A 19127-nucleotide genomic window follows, 5' to 3' on the forward strand; every position below is an offset into this window, starting at 1 on the left:
GAGCAAAGGTCACAGTAAGTATTGTTCATGGTTAGTCAGAATTCAGGGGTCAACACCATGGGCTGGTTTAATGTAAGTGATCATTTAGCAAAGTGAATCCTCACCAGACCTTTTTATTTCATCATATTTTATTGGAATTTATGCATTTTAGGGAAATGGTGTTAAGGTATTAAAACAGTGTTAAGGTACTAAAACAGTGCTAAAGTACTAATACAGTGATAAGGTACTAAAACAGTGTTAAAATACTAAAATGATGTTAAGGTACTAAGACGGTGTTAAAGTACTAAAACAGCGTTAAGATACTAATACAGTGTTAAGGTACTAAAACAGTGTTAATATATTAAAACAGTGTTAAAGCACTAAAATGGCATTACGGTACTAAAACAGTATTAAGATACTAAAACAGTGTTAAGATTAAATATTCTTAGCAAGCTCTCTTTCATTTCCTGGCCTTTTTTCTTTGGCCACTATTTACTTAGCTGAGTTCAAACTCAAGATTGTATTTGTGCTGCTATGAGTTTGTTATTTTAAGGATCTTGCTCACAAGAACCAACCCTCCATTTCTTTTTGGAGTTACTGAGAGTGCATTTTTACTCTGTTACCCATCCTCTGCTAAAACCACAGAGTGAATTGAGGAGGGCCTTTTCTCACTGACTGCAACAATTTACAGTTTAGTTTTTCCGTCCCGTGAGATGCATTCCAGCTGACCACAAGGTAAAGGGTATCAGTGCGCTGAGCAGGCCAAGGAGCTGAGTCATGGACATGCTGTCAGTTTGCCTCCTCAGAGCTCTACCTTCAATACCACAGACAATAAAGCAGACCTCTGTGGAATGTGTAGATCATATAGTGTTGGACTCCTGCATCGAACGTCTCTGTGATTCACCCTGATTCATGACCATTAAACTGATTGAAAACACTCCTGGCTCGCATGTAACCATAAAGCAGTCTAGGAGAACAAATTAGCAGACCATATATGCTTCATATTAAGACGCTGATCTGGGATTGAGCTCAAGAAGATCATTTTCATGTCTGACTTTCTAAATGGTAGGGAACAAATTGTGAGTGAATTAATCATTGAAACGTAGTGACTGTTTCACTCATGCATTTTTCTTTCTCCCCTAATTATGTGCAGATGTTGCAGAGGTTCTATGAACAAATATACTTTTGTGATGTTTTTAATTGTCCGGGTACAATTTAATTGTTAAGGTACTTGCAGTTAAGCTTCTGAACATAAGTTGTCTGTATGCTTAATTGGGTGCAGGAAAATGCTGCATATCTCAGAGGAATTTGAGTGTGAAGGGTTAAAAGATATTTCATACCCACAACCCCTGGAGAGACTCAACACTGACAGACTGGGTGAAACTTCCTCTTAGGCTGAGTCCAGCAATAGGTCAAAGCATCATGCTTCGCTCAATTAATTCCCATCCGTCCTGACAAACTGCAATACAGCACTTCGTCAAAACATATTAAACATTTGGATCATACAAACAAATGCTTCATCACAGCAGAATGTAAGTTACAAGCATTGCATTCGGCTTAAAAGGCATGTACATATACCCAGAGGCACACTGGGAAAATGAATTACGTTTTTAAAAATTACTTTGTTTTTGTTTTTGCAGTCAGCTGCAGCCTTGATTTACAGTAAGTGAATCTGAATAAAAATGTAATTGAAATGTAGTTTAATAGCAATCATCGCACCTATAAGAACAGAATGACAGTATTTTTTCTGTGGCTGCATGCTAACTGATCTTTATATGGTCCACAACTGCAAGAAGATACAAAAATAATGTTATGCTTGCAGTTAAGGGATTAGTACTTCCCTTTGAATTTCCACAATTATTATAATTTGGCAATAAAGGGATCTTTTTTTTTTTTTTTTTACAATTTATGGATATGACACATAGCCAGCTGTTGCTGTTACATGATTCGGAGACCATTTTTTAATGACTCAGTCAATAAATAACAGTGGCAAGGAGGAATCCTATCAATCCATCATAGAAGCAACAGAAATAGACCAACCAGCTGTGATAAACAACACAAACACCAAACACTTTACATCTCACATTATAAAGTAAGAAAGCAACAATGTAATGACACGACCTAGACCCAATTAAAATTCTGCCTTAAGCATTACCTTATATAAATACAGGCCTTATTACTCCATGGTCAATCATGGCTAATTAAGAAACCATTACACACTGTGGTCCTGCTCAGGCAAGTAAAAGCAGATGTTTATTTAATTTGCAGTATTCACCAAAACATTGATAATTGTATTTGTTGTGAGCTCAACTGTTTAGTTGTTGTGAGCTCATAATTTATTCAAGATGTTGTATTTGGAGTGGGATGCCTTAGTATGTCTTATGTGCGTAGGAAAAGTGAAAATGGGAACCTAGCACTGTGTGGAAACTTAATTTTTAATGTAGGGCTACATGAAGGGTTTGGGTTCATTACGTCTAAGAAATCATAGAATATTGCTCAGGGAATGAGCCGTCATCTCTGGTATTTGACAACATGATCAAAGAACTAAAATTAAAGTTAATGAATACTTAGATTTGAAAGTGTAAGGGATTAAAAGCCTATCCCTGTATGAGTTATTAATCTGGTATCATAGTCTGGAACGGCTCTATCAATTTGCAAAAACAGATGCATGTTTGAAAATTATAGACTAACTAAGGTATGAAGTGGGAAAAGTATTTCAGTTACATTCCAATATGCTATGCATTCCTCTCTCTCTCTCTCTCTCTCTCTCTCTCTCTCTCTCTCTCTCTCTCTCTCTCTCTCTCTCTCTCTCTATATATATATATATATATATATATATATATATATATATATATATATATATATATAATTTTTTTGGTTAGTTTTTGCAGGAAGATAATTATGTATTTTTCAAATAAATCAGTTGCTGTGTGTGTCCTTGTTTCTGTTCTTGTTAATTTTAGAGAAGTTGCATTCCTGTGATTTGATTTTAAAAACCAAAATGACAACAAAGGAAACACTGCAGGGGATCTGATAGCAGGCACACTGGGACATGTGTGTCTATGTTTGACAATGGGCTGAGAACACCACCCCCACCACAACCCACCCCACAACCCACCCCACCCCACCCCACCCCACTCCACCCCACCTCCCCTCCTGCCTCCGTATCTCCCCTGCAGCCTCCCCCCAAACCATTTGCTTCCTCCACTAACGGCCATTGTTTAAATCCTCAAAATGAGGAATTCTAGAAAGTGACATAATGCAAAGGATACATATTTTAGAATAACTACATTAAATAGCGTTACATATATTGCTTTGTGTTTAGCAAACTGGTGATAAGCCATTGGCAGACCAAATCTCAACCCACACAAAACCGTCTGCTGCTGTCAGAAAATAGTTATCAACATTTTACATCCAACACAGGTATATCTTGTCCACATGGATTCCATCTGTTACTTGGACCCATTGTGGACATTTTCTATTGAACATTGTCCAGCCAGAAGAGTATAGATTGCAATTGCACAGACCACTACACCCTTAAAAGACAAATGCTTTCCATACTTCATACTAAAGCAAATAAGGAAACTTTTGTTATGAGATTTCAAAACACTGATGTTTTATTTAGGAGAGCAACTCGTCAGAGACCTTGATTCAAACTCTGGAAGAGACTAAACAGAACAAAAACCGATAACAGCTGTTTTGCATAAACGTTCTCGGTTCCAGGCTACATTTTGGAACAACACGCTGAGGACAACAACATAAGTGACCTTTCCTGTTCCATTTGGCAATCGGCAGTGAAGAAAAAGGAAAACAAGCATTTGCTGAAGAATTTAATATCGCTGGAATCTGCGTGAGAGTGTCTGGGGTCTGTGTGTGTCTGCGCCTGCTGTAACAGAGACAGGGCAGTTGAGCTTCCCCCTAAAACAAGGGCTCCACTTGAAAGCTAATGCAATGTGAGCTGCCAAAAAAACATGGGCAAGAATAAGACCTGGAATTTAACATGTAGTTACTGGTTTGTGTCTACACTCTAAAGATTGTTTCTAAACGGCAACTGCTTTAAAAAAACGAATTCCTTTTTATCCTTTCACCTTCAGTTTTATTGAACATTTTTGTAGCATATGTGAGTGTAATTCTGCACTGCTATGCATTCAGAAAGGAGATTATGCATTCTTTAATTTAATGTGCTGGCCTTTGCCCTGGTTTTAATATTTTACCTTGATAAATATAATTGCTGAGGACTTGCCATGCCTACAGCAACAGTCCAGGAGTTATAAATCTGTCACATCTACTCCACCCACATACAAAAACATCTGGCCAGCCTGCATAGGGAATACCTTCCCATTTTACTAGAGGATTCTAAACATGAATGAGTGTTGATATGTTGTTCAAATCTATAATGCTGTATAACATGTATATTTACAGGTACATTTATAATTCTTGCTGTCAATCTGCCAACTGCAGTTTTCATTAAAAGGATCCATGCAGTCCTTGCGGAGGCTGTGATGCCGTGTAGTAGGGTAGTTGCCTTTGCTGTTCAGGATGACACCTATCTTTGTTCGGACAGTTTCCAGTTTCGTCTGCCCACACACAGACTGGGGAAACGCTGTGCCGTCAAGCTGTCCATTCCACCGTCCTGTGTGACAGAGCAGCTTCCGTCTCCTAGAGATAGTCCTGGGACCCCCGTGCTTTAACTAGTTTGTCATGCACAATCAACTTCCTGATAACCCTGGAGGAAATTGAGCTCCTGCTCACATTACTGTGAGGAGAGAAAAAAAGAAAAAAAGAGAATTGCATGCAACAAAGCCCTGTATTCATCTGTCTGTCACATGCCTTTCTTACAAAAAGTAATCAGTTTGATGTCCAATTTGAAAACAATAATGGCTGGTGAAATTGATCAGAATGACCCTTAACTATATTGCAATCCAAACATAGTATATGAACCAGCTGTTAAATATCTAGCACTCAGCAAATGGTCTGTGAAACAGCTTTATTTATTAATTACATTTATCATAGGCATCAGCCATCTTATCAAGGAACTGTCTCCGTAATTCCTGCTGGGGGTGACATGAGTGATAAGGCTGTGATAAAGCAGTGAGAATTGCAGGGGTTGGGGGGGGGGATTTCCTAGACGATCCTGCAGTGTATCTGAGAGAGAGAGAGAGAAAATGATAACCGTCGCCCTCCACGGACTATCCTGTAAGTGATTCCAACACAGCCCTTTAAACACAAAACCCACCACAAAACAATGTCCATGGACTCGCTCTGTGGATTATTTCAACATACTGCATTGAAGGGTGCAGAAGGGTGCGCGCATAAAAAAATGGAACCAATCTTATCTGAGATCTGAGCCTGCAGACGTTGCAATGCAGCACCAACCTGTTTTCTTCATCTCATCTACTAACTAGCAATTCCTGTAGTGTGTACTCAAAAATTATGAAAAGTTAAACTCTCAGAGAAAATCTGGGTGATATTCTTAAACAGATCATTAAGACCCTGGAGTCTAGATCTTGTAGGACCACACCTTTTAATGACAGATTTGGTGAAAATACGATTTTAGCACATGGTACGCATATAGGTAAGAAAACTGCCCAGTTAGGTGCAGTGCTGTAAATTTCATCATGTCTCTTGCTTGCATCAATGTTGAGGCAATGTGCCGACTCCCATCTGCTGTCCTCGGACATATCAGTGGGTGTAAATACATCTGACAGGACACATCCAGGAAGCCATGAAACTGACCCAGAACAAACTACTGAGCAGAGGAAACTGGTAATGGCAGAGTGGAATCATTTGTTTGTTTAAGTATAAAAATCACACTTTTAAGACAGTAAGTTCTCCACAGGTGCCTGCTATTCTAAACCATATCAGTGCAAGTACGTAATTGCGGAAAAATCCTTTTCTGAAAGACTGAATACCCTGGAGATCAGCTCTCTACTGCTGTTTACCGTTCATGAGTTGAGCTAAAGTGCAGCCAAACAGACCCATTCCTTCAGAACACCAATTTAGAAGACATTCATCTCTGAGTGAAAATCTGTATCTAGCCATGTTACCTACAATGGCAAAATACATTAAAACATATCTCAACCCATTCATTTGCATCATGTTAATTTTTCAGTTACATTGTTTCAGCATTTATTGTGGAGAATGGAATCTGCCAGAAAATGCAAAGCTCTCTCTCTATACGTTTTCATTTCCTATTGTTAAGAAGCCCATTTCAGAACCCTGTAGTACTTGGAATGAGAGCCTAAATTGTCTTGTGGGCTGTATTGTAACAACGTTGTACGTGAGTAATAAAGAGCATATAAAGAGTACAGGACACTGCTGCTGTGGGCTACTGTGGGTCAGCATATTGCACAGATACACTCAGCTGCTCTGCACTTCCCTCCAGGAAGGAATGACCAATCCAACCTAAATCTCTTCAGAAAGGAGAAGTTTCCATTATTCCTGTTAATTCTGCCGTTTCCTGGATTTAAAAAAAACAACTCGCTGGGTCTGTAGCGCAGCAGTTCATCCTCGAAGTTTCAGAGGAAACAAATAAATGTAGGTCATAATATCAAGGATAGGTTCTGCCGGTACCAGTGTGGTCTGCCAGATGATTCACTGTGAATCACCATTTCTCACAGGAACTCACAGCCAACCCATTCCGGTGGGATAAGGTACAATAGGAAAAACGTTAAATCAATCCATCTCTCTATATACTATATACAATAAAAGTACAATATTCACCTTTTTCCAAGATAAGGAATTTAGGGTGTGATAAAGGTCAGAAACAGATTTGTTGGTTAAAGGAAATGTGGAAAAACTGGTATCATAGACAAACCTATTCACACAATGACATGGCTTACATCTACAGAAAATGGCTTTGCAACAGGTATATAAACACAAATCAGAAATGATCATTTATTTTAATCTATAAAACGGATAAACTAAAAAACCTGAACTGTGACCAACAAGTTAATTACTTTCACAAATTCAGAACGGCAGAACATGGTGCAAAACAAGCAAACACTGTTCTTGGAATGCTTATGGACTGATACAGTTAGTATGCTAAAACTCAGCAAAGCTCAGCAAACTGCATACGTCAGCATTTACACTGAGAAATGAGAACAATGGCCGACCAGAACATAGAAATCCCAAGATAAGCATGGACCTATACTGCCCTCTGCTGGTGACAAGCCATTAATGCAAGTGGAATAAAATTCAGCACGGCTTTACATGTATACAGAACATGTTAATTATTTAAATAAAAGTTTTAATAAAAATGTGTATTGATCCTGATTAAATATGTTAAATGTGCTTCAGACGTTTTAGGTTGGTTTGAGGCTAGGATTAAGGTCAAAGGTAGGGGTAGGATTAGGGCTAAACACCACATTACACACTTTGCACATTTTTCCATATAGGAAGACAATGTAAGCCCTTCCTTTTACCCTTTGACCTCTTCCACGATTGGTTGAATCCCTAATCTAGCAACAGACAAAGCAATATTGACAAATTATGTAAACAGGAATAGAAAAACTAATTTAAAGGTTAAAACCGAGGCTACGTTCATCACGAAGCACATTTGTTTGGTTTCATATCGTATACAGTGAGAATCCATGTTGCGGTTTCACCATGTGTATTGCACAAAAACAAATTAAACATCTCTTCATGGTATCAAAATAGGTTTTATTTGTTGTGACCATAGTCAAAAATGCTTGTAAATTTTGCATATAAATTTTAACAAAACAGAGATTGCATGAATTGTACAAAAGTAACATTCAAAAAGTTGTATCCTCACATGACAACTGATCTCTTTCTTTTACATCACGTTAGTGTTCAGAGATAAAACATTACCATCACCACCATCTTTACAATAGCAAAGAGCCGTTTAGAATGTAAATTTGTGTTTAAATGTACATTTCAAGTAAACAAAAACCCATCATTAATACCAAACACAGATCACATTTATGGGATTAAGCATGCACTTTTATTCATTAAATTTAACTTCACTGCATCTGCTGCTTTTATTTGGGAATTGTGCTAAATGTTAAGTAAAATTAGCACTGTGGAAAATGATGAATTACAATGTATTTCTAGGGTGAGGGTGACAAAAAAGAAGCACAATATCATGCCAGCTGAAATAGACCATCTTGACATTATCTGGTACCTGGTTTTATGAGCTGTAATTCTCGGCTCAATCCAGGACAGAAATCAATTCAACACAGTTCTACAGCTGAGAGACAAGTTAGACAGAGAAAATATATTTACTGGATTGATGTGTTGATGGTAAAATGTCACCAATGGCAAAATGGCCACATTCCCAAAGAACAAATCCCTTTAATTTAAATAAAATGCTTTCCGATCTTTTTTACAGCTTTGTCTGCAAACATTGAAATAAAAATCAATAGAAAGCAGAACATTCTCAGCTATTTCCCTTAACATCTAATTTAAAATACTATTAATTAACTAATTTCATAGTCCAGTTAAGCAATGCCCAAATGTGGGGGAAAAAAAAATCTCTCTTCTAAATATTAAACTCTTTTCCCCCCACAAATCTGCACCTCTAAAATGTCTTCTACATTTACCCCTTTAACTCCAAGAAAACAAAACACATTCTGCCTTTCATATTTGAACACATTAAACAGCATCTAGGCGAAGAGGGTTTCAGTCACTGTGTAGTTGATTCTACATTTTGAACAAAATATGCAATGCTATCCCAGGCGTTATTTATTTATAAACACTCCCTGAACTTGTGTACATGGACTGAAATACAAATACCAATCACAACTCGCTCGATAAAACTTTTCCACTTACATTGCCAATCAATTACTACTTGCTTTAAATTCCACCATCCACCAATCACGAAAGTCACAAATAATCTGATAAATAATATTAAACCGGTTATATGTACCATTGAGGACATAGATATAGGCATATTACAGGCTTATGCTCTTCTTAATACATTAGACCATTCTGTATAAGGAAATAGAAGAAAATAGTTTAACACAAATATTGTCAATTTAAAGCAAGTTATTTCACTGCACTATACAAGAGTACATCTTTTCACGCAAGCCAAGGTCCACATCAGGAGACACTCCTCATCACACTTTGTTATCTCGAGGAAGTGCATCTCGGGAGACTGACCCAGGAATTCACTTTCCATAAGACTGTGGGAATCCTTCGTTCTACTAAACAGGGTTCCTGGAAGTTTGCATAAAGCCCTGAAACATTAGTCTGAAAATGTTTTTAATAAATCCTAATCTCTGGAAAATTAACAACGTTGGGGTATTTTCTCCTTTCAAGCATGTCAGCAAACCAAAAGGACCAGGAGACCCAACAGTATTTATCCACTGGTAGGATAAAACATACCAAACTGAATGGTTTTGTCTGAATGTCAACAAAAGATTAATTTTGTTCTATGCATTTTTACATTATGGACAAATGAATATTTAATGCGGAATGCAAGTTTAATTGTGTGCTGGTTCAAAATATTTGCAGTACTTGCTAATTGAATGTATTTCCATTGGGACAGCTACAACCTAAAAACAAAATCTCTTATCATATCATATCATATTCACACTGACCATCACTTAATATGAAATTAAAGAGTAATCCAGGACTTGCCTAATCTAAACTAGAATGATTAGTTCCAACCATTACAAAAATGATTAAAAATGTAATAAAATTAAACAAACACATTTGAAACTGTATTTAGTGTGTGATAACTCTGGCTCACTGTAATATTAAAGCCCCCATATATATACACATACATATATAGTAGCAAAATCATTCAAATTTGGGTGAAGGAAACAGAATTGTGACACAAAATCTTGCAAACAATTTGGTACTTAAATGTCACATTTAACAAATGTTTTAATATTAATTGTGCACCTGATTTTCTAAGCAGCACACCTTAAATTATGTAAATATGCCAATTACTGAAAATAACTAAATGTTCATGGTTTTCCAGTGTATGATACAACTGTACGCTGACTAAAATTGAACAAGGGCAAGATGCCCTCAACCAATTCTTGGTATTTTTCTGATAATTCCAGTTATGCAGAAAATATAGTAAGAACACGCATTCAATTGCTTTGTTTACAGGACATTTCTAAGATATTGTAAACGTCACCAATGTATACAACCTTATGAAATTAAACTTCATTAAAATAAAAAAAGAAGAAATCTTTATTTAGACTAAAAGCCAGACGTATATAAAACTCTTGTAATCAGTATCAATCACCCAACTTGTTTATTTGACTTAAAAAGAACTGTAGTTGCATTTTTAAAGCAGGTATGCAGTGTCACCTTTAAATTTCAATCTGGTCCAGTAGTATTTAGGCATTACTCTTATTCTGCAGCAGTCTTTGAGGCAGGACTTGTAGGGTTTTGATCAGAAAACCTAACGGTTTCACAAAGTGTTGCATAAAACAGCTTCCTTTGTCGGGTTACCAAATGCTACAGCAATCCCAGATCAATCCTTTTGCTAATCCAAATTCCAGTGGTAAACTGCAAAACTATCAAAGCTCAATTTTAACATTCAAACCTGCAAAATAATATTAAAAGCATGCCAACCAAATTTCCCAACAAGATCAGAACAAAAGTTTTTTTTTTTTTTTTTTTAAACTCCTTGTACTTCCCTTTTAGTCCAGAGAATCAGATTTCGAACGCTGGGCTCTCTTGTGTTTCTTCACCTTTCCCAGAGAGTCCAGCAGATCTAGGGACCCCGAGTCGTCCTCGTCCTGAGTCCTGCCCTGAGGGCCACTATTATCCACAAACATGTTGGGAATGTCTTGGCCAAAGTAAACCTTACTGTTAGCAGCAATTGCCTGGTACTTCATGAGCTCGATGTATTCTGGTGTCAGCTTCAGCTATATAGGGAGAAAAACAAGACGGCAATGGAACAACATATTAGCAATACAGTCTTTCCTCAATAAGGTTCATTATGGTCTTTAAAGCACTCTTGGCACCAACAAGAAACACAACTTGTGAATTCCGGCTTTAGCTTTTAATATATTGTAATTTTATTTTACATCAAGATCAATTAATGATTCAGTTTTATCAAGGAAAAAATACACACCAAGATATAGATAGATAGATGTATAGATGCTCCCCGACTTAAGGGTCCTGTTCCACAATTCAGTGTTTTTTGCGTTAGCTAGAAACAATCTTTTCATTTGCAACCGCGTGAACACATTTATACAATTACCATGCATGATATTTATACATAAAGACATAAGTGAAAAATGTCCTAAGTTTAAAATACATAATACACAATACTGGAGAAAAGTTTAGTGGTACCACAGACAAGAAAAAAAGAAACGTACCCGGTTTGCTTCAGCGAATTTTTCCGCTGTGTAGAATTCTGCGTCTGCTCTGGCCCTCTCTCTCGCCAGGAACGCCGAATCTGTAACAAGCATGATTTTACTGTGAGATTTGAGGTGTGCTGTGTAATAAACAGGAATTCATAATATTTGTATGACACCGCCTTCCATCTTTCTTGTGGGGAGTACTTTAAACTAAAGAGATGCAAATTCATCAAAATGGACCCGTACCTTCGATTTCAGAAATCTTCTTCTCCGTTTCCTTTTCCATCACCTTCTGCCTAAAATTAATTTCAGCCACTTGTGCAAGTTTCTGTGCCTCTAGATTGAGAAAAGTTTAAAATTAAAATAGGATGGATAAAGAGAGAGAGAAAGAGGAGGAGAATGCTCTTCAGCTATATTGGCAAACCCCCTAAATCACCACTTTTATACAGTAAAACATACATGAATCCCTGCACACAAGACGCTTTACCTATGATGGCTTTTTTCCTTTCCGTTTCTGCCTCTTTCTCCACTACCTTCTGTGTCTGGGCAGTAATGAGCAGCCGGGTCTTCTCCGCCTCCCTGGAGAGAAAACAGAGCATTTAAAACATTTAAAAATGTTGTGGAGATTTAACAAAACATGAGTCTAACAGTTTATATTTCCCTGCCCGAGATCACAGATGGCATTGATTAAAAGCCTCTTAACTTACATTAGTTCAAAGTTCCTTCTGATAGCTTCTGGGATTTTGGGCTTTGTAACACGTACTGCCTAAAACAGGAAGACAATGTTTTATTTAAAATTTCAGTGGCATGTTACAGATCTCGAAACCTTCAAAGCAACCCATAAACAAATTACCGTACAACTTCCAATACTAGCCGGGTCTCAAATAGCAGCCGGTCTCCAACAGTTGCAGGGTTGATTTGCGTAATCATGTAAACAAAAGCCGGTCTCCAATGAATGCCAGGTTACACGTCTTTCTTGTTTTCAGTAAATATATATACCGTATATTAATTTAAAAACACACCATCACGTATGTTTTTATTAATTTATTTCTCACTTTAACTATATATATATATATATATATATATATACACACACACACACACACATATATAGCTGTATATTTAACTGTATATCTAACTGTCAATTGGGACATAAACAATGCATTAACAAAGTATAATGTTGATGGTTTGGTTTAAAGCTTATTTCCACAGTTTTGCTTTATTTATTTAGGGAGAGTTCACAGTATATCGAATCTTAGACTGCTAACAGAATTACCGGTATCTTGTTTTCAATCCAGTGTATAGTTCACCATACATTGAATGTGATTTGTTTGCATCTTTGGAAAGCAAATTAAAAAATAATCATTAAAATTAAAAAATAAAACTGGCCTATTAGCCTACTTCTACAATGAAGCAATGTTTCCAGGCTCTTCTCTGCAACGTCTTTTTATTTATGAATGTTGAATACAAACGCTGGTCTCCTATAATCGCCGGTGTCCGAATGGCAACGGGACTTCTTGCAGTTATTAGGAATAAACATAAACGTAAGTTTTACGGTAAGTACTGTACTGCTTGTGATCTAAGCATCGTCTCTGGTTTCTCTGCGTGACATTTTAGTTTCTTTTTGAAATATTATTTTACCTGAATTGTAAGACCAGGCGCCATGGCAATGAGGTCTTTTTGCAGGGCCAGCTTCAGGTTTTCATCGATTATATCTAAACCAAACATATAAAGATAAAATAAAGTAATGAATGACATCACTGCACAAGATATAAATCCATCTGAATAATAATTATTTGAGCGTATTAGTAATCTATATATCATGAAATGCAACACTTCAATAATCCACCCTTAAAAAGGACAATGTTGTACAAAATCGACTTACACTTACCGAACAATTCGATGTATACCTCTTGGAGTGTGTGAACGCTGCAAAACTGATTCAGTTCGTGATGAATCTTGTTAAAGATCAGCGTTTTGTCATAATCGGCAGTGTAGTTCCTTACAATGTCAACCACTGTCATAGAGAAGTGGAAATTAGAAGAAGTAAATCAGAAGTCGTTTCACACACACACAAAATGTCTGTTTTTAAATGTTTACCTGCAGTTGGGACCAACATATTGACCACCTCAATTCTGTCAAAATAGATCATGACACCCCCGCTGTGGAAATCAAAATCAAAGTATATATCTTTAATATTACAAAATAAGAGCATTACATGGATAGCATCACATTTGATAGAATAAACTAGTTCATATATTTGTTTTAACTCAACACTCTGAACCCTCTTATAACACCAATCATTTGATCTATTTTATTTAAATTAAGATTTTGCTGATTTAAAAGCATTGCAAATTGATGCGAAAGATATATGATCTTCATATTAAATATACAACAGCATTGCTCATAATCTATCTAAACAAGCCGATACAGAATTGTAGATAAACTTTAGAAATTAATTTATACTATTCCTATGGTAAACCCATACAAATTAAAGCTACTCTACCTTGTCCCACAAGGCACATTTTTTATTTCATCAGTCTGAAGTGTTGTCTGTAAAATAAACACATAATTAATTAATTAATGAAATCATTAACAATTTGATTTTAAGAAACACAATAAAATGCCTGGAATTATTACACAAACGCACTGTGGGGTTGACACATAGAAACCTATAGCAATTATATTTAAGATTGAAATGGATGGAAAATGCAGAATCCACATTGGTGAACATAATATTTTTTTTCTGCAAGCATCAGACTGAATTATCTATGTAAACAGATTTCCTGTTATTTTCCTTTCTCATATAACATACCAATAGCTTAAAAGTTCATAGTGGTATGTTAAAATAGATAGCGAAGGCATTAGCTTTAACTAAGAAGTGTTGGCTTTATGAAATAATGACCAAGGAGAGCTCAGACGCATAACATAAGGACACAATGGTGACGGGGACTAAAGTGTAGTGTGTAAAACATGTCAGATGTGCAGAGAGGTTCCCCTGGCACCCTGACAGCTGCCATACTGCTGCTAAGAGTCTCTAAGGAGAGAGGGCCTGCTTCGAGAGAGTCTACAGCGATCGAACAGCTGGATCATGCTACAGTGACACCCCCCCCCTACCCCCACAAAGATCTCTGAAGGCTATTTCCATTGGGATCAGTTAGTAAAGTTGTCAAGATCTCTTTATTTTGCCAATCGCACAGATAGTACAAAATATTTGTTGCCTGCTTGTCATCAGGATTAGGATTAAGATTCTTTGGAGAGATTCTTCCCCCAGCACAATGAGCGAGGGCAGTCCCGTGTGTGTGAGCCGGAGGTCGGGAGCCCCAGTGAACTGACCTGGACACTTCTGAAGGTAGTAATAAAGGGCAACATGATATGATAGCCTGGTCCATTGGGAGCTGTCAGCAAAGCACCACCTCTGAAAAGGCGACAGCAAACGAAACATCTCAGCAACAGAAGTAAAACTGGGAGTTTTATTTAATTTTTTTGTTCTGAAAGCAAAGTGAAAATCTACAATGCCTGACTGTTCTTTGTTTCAAATTGGTGCGACTAATACCAAAGCGGTGCAAATAGCCTTAAGCAGATTTTACTTTCAGTATTGAATGTTTTCAGGAATTGTATAGAAGGTGCATTGTTGCATTTTCAGTTAAACTTACTGTAACAAGTCTTTTATTGTATCTAGTGGCCGTGACTGATCTCTGACACAGGAATCTAGTGACTCGGTGTAAGAAACCACATTGCACATACAGCTTGAGAGAAACATTTGTTTTGTTTTATGTGTTTTGTTGAAAAGCTAACACCGATTAACTCTTTGTCACAAAACAACTTTAGAAGACATATCTGCTTACTTTTGATAAATTTCATGTGGAGAGAATAAATTATCGTATTTATTAATTCTAACAAGCTATCTGAAGACTACATTAAGTAAATACAACAGCACTACAGCTGTGGACTACATTTTACTTCAAAGGAGATGCTACAGGCGTAATTAAAGCACAGCTTTGCCTCCTCCTAGTTTAAAGAAGGCATTCACATGAGATATTGTAACTTTACATATTTTATATTAAAACAATGTATTGTGCACTGCTCTCCATTGCATTACACTACATCTTTTGTTCATGGCTTCCTACTATACCACAAGGAAGCACAAACCCTGCAAGAGCCAGCAGAAATTAAAGTACAGATGTAACTCACCTATAATAAACAGCCAGATGCCCCTCTTCGATCTTGTGGATGGAGGAGTGCAGCAGGATTGCCATCACCCCAGTTACTGCGGCCACTACTGCCCCAACATGAGCCATCGTCATACTTACTAGTTATCTAGACAATAAACACACCATGGAAATTCACGTGAATACAGCATATTGAATCATAAAAATCATAAAATCATAACTGTACATTATTTTACAAAATAACAATTCAATATCACAATTTGTTGACTGCAAAATACAGCTATTTTAAGTGAAAAAATTTTTTTTCAACAACATCTTTACATTTACATGTGGTTGCGACACATTTTAGAGGTGTCAACACACTCTTTGCCTTGAGAAATCCAGCAACAGTTTGTTGTAGTTCAATTCAAAAGCTCTTATAAGATTTTTATGAAAAATATTAAGATACCTTTGCAATCATAAATCACCAAAAAGAGTAAAATAATAAAAATAATATGAAAATAATAACAGAAAAAAAGGAGCAAAAACACATGTTTAAAAAACAACAATCGTGTGTAGATGCATAGAGCCTTTATTTAGGGCTTGTAGAGGATAACACAGTGTTATAAAATGTCAGTGTGTGCGGGTGCGTGCTACACTCAGCTCCATTGTTTTCAACCTGCCGGTGAGCTGACATATTTATGAATAACTCTGACATTATTATAGCTAGATACATCCCTGGATATCTGGAAACTAGATAATTTGGGGCTTTCAAATGAGACCAAGCTTGATAAGATCTGATATTGCTGTTTGGAGATATTGTAAATATAACAATGGTCCAACCCAAGTACATTTTTAATAAATTATCATAAATCCTTCATTTTGTATCCGATTTTCACCCAGTTTGTCTTAAGTTGTGTTTAAAAAAAAAAAAAAAAAAAAGTGTATAGTTTTAATTTTCATAAAAGCCATTACTTTCATAATTATGCTTTTATTTATCTTGGGGACAAAAGTGGTAGTGTTGCTATATAGTGTGTCTAATCATGATACACAATGCATACGCTGATTCTGTAGTTCGTATGCTTTCATATTAGTGGTGTCACATGCTTGTGGCCCTTATAATGGAATAATGGCCCTCCTGAGCGCATTGTATGGTACAATTTTTATTTTGTATCCCTGCATAGGCTAGGTTCTTTCAACTGCACATTATTCCTTCATTTCTCATGCTATTTTCACCTTACAAGTTTCAATTTGAGCGGTACTTCAACAAACATTTTTCACCTCAATGTCACATACTTGAATGGAGGAAAAAGTTAAAAATGTCTAAATTTAAATAATAATAATAATAATAAACATCTCTTTTTGTGAAAAAACTTGGTAGTAGCATAATATAGCTTGTCTAATCATGATCAACTATGCAGAAAATTATAGTAGAGTATTTCTGTTTTCATTTGATACGTGTCACATACCTGTATTTATTATAATGTCCATATTAAACAATTGCACATCTAAGAAGTTCAAACCAGGTGAAAATGGGGGTGAGTGTAAAGAGTTAAGGTTTTCTGAAAGTGTGCAAAAACATCTCATGTGTTTAAAACAATTATTAATGCAAGATTTGGGAAGGATTTCTGTGGACACCCCTCTTCACAGTATGACACTTTATAACACTATTGAAATAGGGTGTATGCTTTCTATATTAACTGTACTTCTGCAATTTTTTAAATCTTCAATTGTACTTTGTATTACTGCATAAATTGAATTTTGTATTGAATTGTATTACTGCTTGTGTACACTGTAAATCACCCTGAATAAGGGCATTTTCCAGTAAATAGATAGATAAAATAATATTCAGCTGATGAATCATGCATCACATATCTAAGCAGAACTAATCCTGCACATGTGCTCAATCCAACAAGCAGAAATTGACAAAACTACTACTACATAATAAAAGCAGAGCCTGGATGGTTTACATTTATAACACTTATCTAGACATTCACCATGCCATGCACAGAAGGGGGAAAAACAGGTTCTGTGTTATTAACAAATCAAACGGCAGGAAAGAGTTCATCTGGAAGAGCAACAGTGTTGTATGCTGGCCAGAGGTTTCCGTTGGTGCCATGTGTATCATGTTCTTCCACAGACACAGCTATTCTACACTGCATGACAGCTGATCCCCCCCATCCCCCATCCACAACCTCAGCCCACTCCAGTACACCCAGCAGCAGCCAAAACACAGTTAAAATAGACCAGGGTGGATTGTGGCCTTAGATACAGTAAATCCCCTAGATGTGCATCATCAATCTTTAAGACCTAGTGCCAAATGTAAAGCAGATACTTTCTTGCTCTGCCTGCTTCTAAGGACACTGCACACCTTAACAATAATTCAAACCCAGCCTCTGGATAATATAAATGCATCTATACATCACTGGGGCTGAAGGAAGCATACAGGAGCACGCTGTTGTCCTTTCCACCAGCGATGTGCAGCATGAAACCATCAGGATGACAACTGGAGCTTCCCTACTCTGGGTCTGACAGTGTGCTACAATATGCAGTATGCTGGGTTTCAATATGAGTTCCTCCACAGCCCTGATGAAGACCTGTCACCTATACCTGTGCTAAGATCTGCTCTCAATCTTACTTGTGCTTCTTTGGAACGAAGAGTAATTCCATTTGGATTTCAGTAGAATTCCAGACGCTATAATAATAGAATGTGCATAATTACACACACTTTTTTTTTTTAGCAATTATCCTATATTATTCATTTAATATGTATCGTAAGTGCAGAACGATTTAGCAGACTAAGTGAGTAATTACGGTGTAGCTGGGCCATTTTGAAGCTTTTTCACATGCGTATACAACTGGGTTTCTCCGCGGGGCTGGATCTTATATTACGACAGAACCTAAACGAAGCAGAAATTAACTTTTTTTTGGGAATCAGGAAAGAAACGTGCACCGATGAAAGAAAGGAGGACGTGTATTTTAGATGCATGTACTCTGAGTAATATTCCCGCAAAAGGCTCTCACGGAGGTTAATCGTTTAAACACCCCGGCTAATGCCAGTCCTCGGGGGACAAACGGACGTGTCCCTCTGTGTGCGCCACCCTGCCCGGCCAATGCAACGCCTGCCACCGAAAGCACCCCTGCAACACGGTATTATTTCACACTGGACCCACACATGGGCATGGGTTACACACACACACGCAACTGCTGATGTGAAAGGGTTAAGTTTTACATTATGTCCCCCCCCCCCACACAAAAAGAACTTGCTGGACTCCTACTTGTTAGTTTCGCCAAATAATCAGAAAGACCACCATTTCCTCCACACGGCCTTTCTGACCGATTCAAATGCATGCCGTAAAAGTATGCCTAAACAATTATCAACTCACCAGTCCTGCAAGAAGTCACTTATTGTATGTGTGTGCTCGTTTGATCCCCTCCTGTCCATCCCAGTGCGCTGCTGCAATGGACTCGGGCCGCTCTTCTCTTCCGGGTGAAATGTACAACACCCATTAAAGGGGAGGCTGAGCTTTTTACGTCTGGGGACAAATATTTTGCTCAACGGCTGACATAGGGGCGTTCGTTTGTAAGCAGTTGTATTATTGTATCGCTTCATTTATCGTTTTTTATTTATGAAATGTGCATAGCAACACTAATAAACTATAGAGAAAACATGCACATGCAGGGAAATTAATCATTAACAAGAAAATCAAGT

The 19127-nt window shown here is 37.1% G+C and overlaps 1 protein-coding gene across 2 annotated transcripts; it reads right to left on the reverse strand.

Moving 5' to 3' along the window:
* Positions 1–7620: 7620 nt before the first annotated feature.
* erlin1 (ER lipid raft associated 1) lies at positions 7621–18959 on the reverse strand. 2 transcript variants are annotated; one of them, XM_066692802.1, is made up of 12 exons: positions 18802–18959; positions 15459–15584; positions 14601–14682; positions 13771–13817; positions 13365–13426; positions 13156–13281; positions 12906–12979; positions 11972–12030; positions 11752–11843; positions 11511–11600; positions 11283–11362; positions 7621–10826 (listed from the first exon to the last, which is right to left on the reverse strand). In XM_066692802.1, the coding sequence occupies exons 2-12, from the start codon at positions 15569–15571 to the stop codon at positions 10599–10601; spliced, it is 1053 nt and encodes a 350-aa protein (XP_066548899.1). In that variant the 5' UTR covers positions 15572–15584; positions 18802–18959; the 3' UTR covers positions 7621–10598. The 2 variants fall into 2 exon arrangements, with proteins under 2 accessions (XP_066548899.1, XP_066548898.1); XM_066692801.1 differs by having other exon boundaries at positions 13150–13281.
* Between the last annotated feature and the right edge of the window lie 168 nt (positions 18960–19127).

This window comes from Amia ocellicauda, chromosome 20 (genome assembly GCF_036373705.1).
Source record: "Amia ocellicauda isolate fAmiCal2 chromosome 20, fAmiCal2.hap1, whole genome shotgun sequence".
NCBI classification, from domain to species: Eukaryota; Metazoa; Chordata; class Actinopteri; order Amiiformes; family Amiidae; genus Amia; species Amia ocellicauda.